This window comes from Parus major, chromosome 3, assembly GCF_001522545.3.
Source record: "Parus major isolate Abel chromosome 3, Parus_major1.1, whole genome shotgun sequence".
Classification (NCBI taxonomy): domain Eukaryota; kingdom Metazoa; phylum Chordata; class Aves; order Passeriformes; family Paridae; genus Parus; species Parus major.
The window spans coordinates 45,925,485-45,934,383 of record NC_031770.1 but is presented as its reverse complement, the minus strand read 5'-3'; the positions used below and the strand labels follow the sequence as shown (position 1 = coordinate 45,934,383).

General features: G+C 38.9%; 1 protein-coding gene across 1 annotated transcript in view; it reads right to left on the bottom strand.

Moving 5' to 3' along the window:
- FMN2 (formin 2) overlaps window positions 1-7,852 on the bottom strand; it is a 154,099-nt gene extending 146,247 nt beyond the window's left edge. The window contains exon 1 of the mRNA XM_033512685.1: window positions 5,860-7,852. Coding sequence (XP_033368576.1) covers window positions 5,860-7,801 — 1,942 coding nt within the window. The 5' untranslated portion in view covers window positions 7,802-7,852. The remainder of the gene's footprint in view (window positions 1-5,859) is intronic.
- Between the last annotated feature and the right edge of the window lie 1,047 nt (window positions 7,853-8,899).

Sequence of the window (8,899 nt, the reverse complement as noted above, 5' to 3'; positions counted from 1 at the left end):
TTTTTTTTTTTAATGAAAACTCCATTTTCTTCCATGACTTTCAGGAGATGTTAATGTATACAGTTATCATGATACTACAGCACATATTTCTTTCTTACAGTGATTTATTTTTTTTCCTTATCACTGCAAAGAAGAGGAAAGGACAGGTGTTACTTTTTCGCTGGTACATACTATCTCTTCATCTTCAAGGGACATCTGAAACAGATCTCAGCATCAAAAGAGCTCTAGAATGAAAGGTGCCTTCTGTAATTAGTTCCACAGTAAAATTATCAGTGTTTTCTCCTGATTCAAATTCACACCAGGTTCGGAGCTCTGGCATTCCTGATAACTTTTATATAGATCCCAAGGACAAAAAATTCATACTTATACTGGCAAATAAGAATGTCTCAATAAGTCTCATTTGTGACTAGGCTTTCCTGCCTCTACTTAGCTATATATGTCAAGACATCAAAAAAATTAAATTCTCAATATTTATGTACTTCTTCTATATTTATGTATTTACATTTAGCTTTATAGATATTAGAGTTTACTTTTACAACTTGTGATGTTTACACAATCTCATAACCACTGCTTCTTACTGTTACAAAACTACTAACTTAATGTTTCTACTGCTGTGCAACTACAGATGAAAGAAGCAATGGTCAGAATTTATCTGAGACTAAAACAAGGTTTGGCATCAGAAAACATAACCTACTTCCTGGTCAGAAAGCCTAGCTCTTTCCATCAGTGTGAATAAAAAATTCTGGACAGCAGCAATATGGAAATAAAAGGAGGAGCAGACATTTTTTCACTCAAGGTAAAACAGCCCATCTCGTCCCTAATTTTTCTTTACATGAACTGCACTGTAGGAATGCAGGAAGCTGCTATTTCTTAGAGAAAATAATAGCACAATACAGCTCCTGAACCCACTTTTCTGCCTTTTCTAAAGCACTTAATGAAATGCAACTGGCCTTCTATTATCATATGAAGAGGCAGGAATGAAGTGACACAATGTAATGTCCTAACATCTGTCCATCACCTTCCTTTCACAGCTTCTTTCTGCTTCTGCCCTGTTCCCTTTGTACCAACTCACCCCATTCCCAAAAAAGATCAACTGCCTGCATAAAGTTTCTGGAAACTTGCAGTCCAGCTAACTGCTACAGAATGGTGTTTTTAAAAGTACCTAAAAATAACCAGAGCTGCAGTCACCCGCACCTACACATATATGGTTCATCACCGCTACTCCTTATGTAAGCTGAAATTTTGGCAGAAGTAGTTCAATACACTTGGCCATATCCTAAGCTTGGTTAAAACACTAAACAAACAAAATACCTTGGGTAACTAGTATTTCTGTAGTTTTTTTTATCGCCATGATTCACATTAAAACTTAATCCTTCATATACAATCAGCCTAAAATATCTCTAGAGCTGCTTTTCAAATCCAAGTTTGTTTTTCCTTAGACAGGTAAAAAAAAGACCTGTTTCAAGAACAAGATGATTTTTTTTCTTCAAATAAGTCCTACACACAGTTGTTTTTGTTATTTTTTTAAATAGACCAACCATGCCCCAAGCTATTAAAAAATACAAGCATATTAAAAAAAAATAATCAAAATTAGATCCAAGAAATACAATCAAACAAACTCCACATAATTATTCCCACTGGAATAATCCACTGCTCATTTCACAGAAATGAAGTCACTGAAGCACACAACATCCTTTAATGGTCAGTTCCAGAGAGATGTCTCGTGTGACAGATATTCATCTCAGAACCAAGCAGAGATGCATAGGCCTCAGCTATAAATTTTCCCTTTTTCTTTCTCCCTTTTCACCCCAAAAAAGACCATCAGACAACCAGGACCACATGTTGGTACTCCAGACATGTCAGGCTGCCAGTCATACCTCAGAATGGGGTTGCCTAAGAGAGCCACTCAATCCCATGACCAAAACCTGCTACTCCCAGTGAAGTCCTAGATAAAGATCAAAGTATTAATCATGAGATCCCATCAAAACAAGCCTGTGGCAGTACTGAATTCCAGTGAAATTAGTCATGTTGCTCCAAATCCCATATTGCAGTGCTGGCACAGTAACACTAAAGTAATTTATCAGCACTCAGCACTCTTTCAATAATATATTGCAGCCCACTTTCAAACACATTTTAGTGCAGTTGAAGTGCAATATTGGAGCCATCCCCTCACCCCAAGTTTTGTGTGTACAAGGCAAAAATAGGAGGATCTTCTCCTTCAGATACTTGCTAGCAACACTCAGTGTAGTGTGTGATCACATACCACATGTAGGGCTGCTGTTGGGCAGCTCCCTTAGAGGAGGCTACACCCATCTGATAAAAGAATCATTTGTATTACTGCTAACAAACATCAGCAGTGAAACAGCAAATCATAAGTAATCTTAAATAACAGCTGCATGATAAACAGTCTACTCAGGATGCCAACAGATACAAATCCATATTGTGTGCAGCATCACATGAATCAAAAAAGAAAAAAAAAAAAAGCCTTGAAAAAGCATTTAGAAAGATCTACTTTATGTCTCAGAAACAAACTTGGATCCAACTTTTGCAAGTTTTCACATACTTATCTATACTAAACCTTTGTATATGCCTGTAGACACTGCACTGCAATTGCAAGTGGGAGGATGGCATTAGCACAGTACAAAAGTGAAATAAAGTGTCAGAAATCAGAAAGCAGACATGAGTACACAAGCACAGCACCGGCTTCAGGTTTTGTTTTATGGTAACCAGGACTTTTTGTTTGTCTCCTCTTGTACAGATAGAGCAGAAAAAAACAAATCTCTGAAGAAAAATTTAAAGATAAATTATCTGTTTGAAAGATCTTCATGCAGCAAGAGTGTTACAACCAACCAGCAGAGATTAGGAAGGGCATGGGTTTGTCTGGGACAAGTTTAATTACCATCTGGGGCAGCTGATGGGACCCATTCAATTTATGTAAAAGACACCCTTATTAGCTCCTCTGAAATCACTGCACCTCAAATTAATGCAAGAATTAAATCCTTTAAAAATCTGTCTATTGGCTCTTTCATTTCAGTTATGTTAATGTTTGGAAACATAAATTTCATTTTCCTGCCAAGATACTCACTTCAAGTTAGAGCAAATCATTCACTGCCACACACCAAAGTGAGAGAACCAACTATTGTTGAGCCCTTGTTCTCCTGGGACCATAAAAATCATGGCTCCAGTGTGCATTGGGTAATCAAGAACTTGTAATTACTGTCACTACAAATTAAAATACATCTGCCTACATAAAAAATGAAATAGATCCAATGCCTGAATTACAAAATGTCCATAAACTTGTCCATACCACTTTCGTAAGAAGAGTATCAAACTCAAAATTCTGTACTTTTCTTCTTATATAAAGCAGAATTAAAATATGCAAATTCTCTGCTATTCAAGTCCTTGGCTTCCATCTACATTTTACATTAAGCAGACTTAAAGTGTTAGTATGGCTCACTGTGAAAACCAAATGGGACACAGCCAAACCACAACATGGTGCAAAAGTAGGCCAATCATCTGCATGAACCTGCTGTCATTGAAATCGATGATAGAGTGTTGTGGAATATTTTACTTGATCCCAGTTAGAAATGCAGAGCAGCACTGCAGTCACTGAACAACAAAATGGGATTTAATGCTGTAGGCAAGAAGTTGTTTGGGATTGTTTTTTCTTTGTTTTTGGTGGGTTTTTTTTAACTATAAATATCCGACAATAAAGAATGTTATTTCTAAAAGCCTGATGCTAATCCCCAAATCAAAGTATCTCATGTATGCAAGTAAAACACATTTTTCACAAGTAGTATCAAGTTACAGGGAAATTATTTCTGTAATAATTGCTGTACAGAATGGTTTATTGAAAGAGGATTTTATGCTCTTACAGCAATGGCAGTTTATGGAAATAGTAATGTGAAGCTTAATTTCCCTTTTTTTATGTACACTAGTTGTTATTTTTATATTCTTGATAAATTTTAGCTTGTAGATACATTTTTAAAACTATGAATGGCCAAACAGAGATGAGTCATTTCCAGTTCCCTCACTTTAAGCTTTTCTGCATGAACTGAAAGATATAATTGTCCTCTGCCCGTAAAGACAGCTGGTATGTACATGCAAATGAGGGTCACTGTAATTTCCATAAGAGACAGAACTACTGTTGCATTGGACACTGGTCCCTTCACAATAACAGTCTAAAGCATTGGTGGGAAAAAAAACAAACCAAAACAAAAATTATTCGTAAGTAAATCAAGACCTTGTGAGGAAATGTGAAAAAGTCTACTTCTCAGAAATCAGTTATCTAAAAAGGAAATACCATGTTCTTGAAGTTTGCCACATAAAATTTATTTCCATCATAGCACCACCATAAAATCTAATTACTGATGTGGCAATTAAAAATTTTCCGGGTTGTTTATAAACTGTCAAATCTTGATAGCTAAAAAAAATAAAAGTGTGCAGTTTATATGCTATCAATCTTAAAGCAGTGTACACCTCAAAGTGGAAAAGTTTAGGTAGCATGTCTGAAATTAATAAACAGACGAAAGATTTAAAACGAAACAAAAAAAGATTCAGCTCACTTCACAGAAGGCTAGTCTCAGAGGGGACTGGCTTTTTCTTTGTTAAAAAATTAGAATTCTAATTTTCTAGGCTGAAATTGGGAACTTTTGTTCAAGGCTACAGAAGAATGAAAGCATTGTGATTTGAATCTAGAAAATAATTTTAGTTATTTACTTCATAAATCATACTCTTTTATTTACTTTTCATAATACCACAAAAAAAAATCTCATTCCATTTTTGAAAGAGCATGTGCACATATATGGTTGCTGTCCTCATGCATCTAGAACTGACTTCATTAAAAACAAAACTGATTTTATCTAATAGCAGGTGCTCTTAGGGTATGTTCTCTTATTTTATGTTCTACAGGTTCCTTAAGTGAAAATACATGGAATATGTTGCTGAGTTTTCTCTCCATACATACCTCCTATGTGGCAGAAGTGTTCCTATTTATGAATATATGACCTTTAGAAAGAAAATTCAGATGGGGGGAAGGGAAAGGGGAAAAAAACTCTGAAGGCAAATATAACCATCTACTCACACTACTTCATTTGTGAACTTTCTATTCCCATGTCTTCGTGACAGGATGCAAGCTGCCTAACAGTCAAGGTAAAGAATACTTAACTGAATGAGTCACCTTATGTAGCCTGAGCAGCAGCCTGTCACAGCTACCAAATCGTACAACCCCCAGTTTCCCTTCTCCTCCCCTGTTTTTGCTGCCTTTCAATGCATTAACATTTCTTTCTTCTCCCCCTGCCCCCTTCTGAAGAGGAAATTGGTTCCTTTCTGAAGTGCTGTCCATCTGTGCTTGCATGGCTTTCTCCTTTTTGTACTAAGCAAATCCTCATCATTGCCTCTGTCTAACACCAGGTGCAGCTCTCATATGTTTATAGTACACTGGAAAAGCACCTAGCATAAGAAAACCCCAAACAGGATCCTGGTTACAGAAAGCTTTACATTTGAAAGATCTATTTATGCAGAGAGTTGGTCTGCCTACAACAGTGCAGCTTTTAGCATTTTTCAACAAGAATAATTTAAGGCATTCAGCCTTTTCCTACAGGATGTAGACAAAGGAGACAAGTAGAAAGAAAAACTTCAAAGAGTTATGCACTTCCTTTACTGGCAGTACTGCCAGACTGATGAAATGTGGCTATGTTTGTAAGATCAGGCCTTGGATTTTAAAGCTGTTGGCACACATAAAGAAGATAATGCATGCAAAGTATTGCATGCAAGGAATTAAAGTATTTAAAAATATTTTCAAAGCTGTTGTGGGGGGGAAACAAAAGCCCAAAACAACTGTTAATACATATCACTCACCTGAAAAGACATTGGGAAATGTCTCTGTAGAAGCCTGGACGCCTGAGGATTTCCTTGAATGAGTCAAAGGCACTCTTTCCGTTTGAAATTTCTCTCTAAACCCCTTGTGCTCCAAATAGTCTGCAGAGCTCACTTTCTCCGTTACCTCGCTTTTGTGATTAGACACCTCTTCTGTCCAGTCTGCAGAGCGACTGAACAAACCTGCCAAACTAGCAGACCTCTTCTTCCTGACCGAGACTTTTTCCTTCTTGTGGAAGGACTCCTGCCTCCTGGTGAAGAGCGGGCTCTGGGATGGGGAGGGAGAAGGTGAATGGTTGGGAGAACTCAGTTGCCTAGTTGTGGTTTTGATGTAACAGGGATTAATTAGATAGGGCTTAAAACATCGGGAGCCAAGCATCGGGCTGTCTGCTGTTCCTTCAGAGGACAAACTGCCATTTTTCATTTCTGTGGACAAACCATTGCGCAGCTCCTCTTGACTGCCTGGCAGAGTGCGACTCCCTTCCTGAGTCTCAGCGGCACGATCACGGCCTGCATCTGAAATACCACCCTCTGTTACTGAGCCCTGAAAATCAACAGCCTGCACTTCAGCAGTTTTAGCCTCAGCATCTGCCACTGAAGTTGGAAAGGGTTGTGTGGAGCTGTGTGTCTCAGACCCATTTTCTACTGCAGTTCTATTCAAACCATCTTGTAGTTCACTGGCTACAGCATCCACTCCAGCAACGAGCTGTTCCTCAATCAGTGGCTGATGTTCTTGTGTTTCAATCGAGCCGTTTCCAGGAGAGCCTGTGCCATTTACCGCTTCTGTCGGTTCACGTTCAGTCGCACAGGAGACAGGAATGTTTTCCACGGTTTCCGATACCGCTGGAAAAGCCCCCTCGGTGTCTGGGCTCTTCTCTCTCTCAGTGCTAGCTACCGAAAAAAAACGTTCAAAATCTAAGGGGGTTGCCTGAGAATTAGCCGTGTGTCGGCCCATTGTTTTGGTGGCGAGGTCCTCAGTTCCAATGTTAATTGCCCCCTGCTGCTGCTGCTGCTGCTGCAGTCTAATAGCTTGCTGGATATCAGAAAGCAAATCCTCTTGTTCTGCGGCTGAATGGAAACTGTATATATCCGTATCAGAGCCAGAGCTGGTCCTTTGTCCATCCTGTGTCTCTGCAGCAGCTGGAACAGTTTCATTTCTGATTTCAAAATGTTCAGCATCTGTGTCTGAGAGACCCCCTTCGTCTGCAGAGATGCTTATATCAGGAGTTTTGGTTACAATTGAATGAGTGCTGTCCAGCTCCCCAGGCTGCAAGGCCTGGCTTTCCAAAACATCCTCCCGTGAACTGCTATTCCCATCTTTAGCCTTGGACAGATTTTTTCTGATCCTCAGATTTGAAAACACAGAGGGCCTGGAGTCCGACTTACCCTTCTTCTTACCCGATTCGCCTCCTTTTGCATGCTTCCCCAGTCCCCTTCTGCCTCCCGATACCTTCTTTGTGCCGTCTGTATCCTTGGGCCCAGAGGCATCTTCTCCTTCTTGCACATCACCTGTATTTTTCTTCAGCTTCCCATCTTGATTCCCCATGATTTTTCGCAGTGCACCACCTCCGGCAATCAGGCCATCCTCCCGGCTTTCATTCCTTTGGCCTGCCGGCGAGATCCCCTCTAGCGATCCAGGTTTGTTTTCAAGCGGTGGTGATGCAAGTGAAGCAAACGCTTGCTGTGCCTCTCTCCCATCTGCTAGAGCTGCCTTTTTGCATAATGTGCTGCTCGCCCTGGGCTCCGCTGGGACATGCTCAGTGCAGCACTGAGAGCTGCAGACAGCTCCTTCCAATGGCTGCTGCTCCTGGAGCTGCCTGCTCGCCCGGCTTCTGCTGCACTCTTGTTGCTTCAGGAAGGATTCTGTGAAAAGCCTTTCCTTTATAAAAGTCACCTCTTTTTCCACGGTTTTTATTGCCTGCATTGCAAGCTCAGCTCGTCACCAAAGCATTTATAATTTCAGTACTTCCAGCTCCTGAGGGGAAAGAGGAGACAAAAAAAGTTAAAGCGAGGTACTTTAATTATTCTGCAACTGCTTAAACAAATCAACTAACAAACTTGGAAAGAAAAATATTATGATTATTTAATAGTTTATAAGGTGCTTAAGCATATGCTGCTTTGACAGATTACACAATACCTCTGGTGATTTATATGTTTGCTTTTTAAAGGCCACCAAAACAATACACAATTTTAAAAGAAGAGTCATTCTCATTTTAAAGCAGATAAAATGAAGATAATAAACAGAAAGTTCTTTCCACAGTTTTAAAGAGTTGCACTTAAAATTCAATGCATTGTGGTAATTACGCTATAAAAAGGCTCCCACAATTTGTATTCTGAGAAGGTAGATATACTGTTATTCCCAGGAGAATCAACTCATCAATATTAAAACACATCACCATTGTTTTCCCTGATAAGAACATCTGGCATGAAACAAGATAAAACAAACAAGAAAAATAGCAGTATTCAAATGCTATTGAGGAAAAAGATACAGTAAAGTATTCCTCTATTTCACCCTACATATTTAATAATTGATTTAGATGCTGACACTTCTTAACTACTTTGGAAGTTTGTGCAAAAGTTTTAATCAGTTGCTGCTTCTCCTTCATTTTTGCTTTAGATGTATAAACTACAATAGTTCATAAATACATTGCCTGAACTTCTAGACAGATATTTCCTTCCACTATTAAAATTTAGAATTAAAATAACTGGAAGAAACCAAAGGACTTGAGAAAGCCGAACTGCCAAGTTGGATCAGCTGTTCAGCTGACCAATACCTTGGTTCAACACCAAACAAGAAGTAATCAGATAGATTTTCTGTTTATAATTTACCATATCTAAACTGCCCAGTCTATTCAGTTCAGTTTCTGTGAAAGACTTTATGTTTTCCTCATGGATATGAACTTCCTCAAGCCTTGCAATTTTCCTTTCATCAGGGATTGCTGAAATGAATACATCATTCCAGAGAAACACATTCCACTTGTACTGGTTTATCTAACTCTTACTTTTGATGCAATTCCTACAA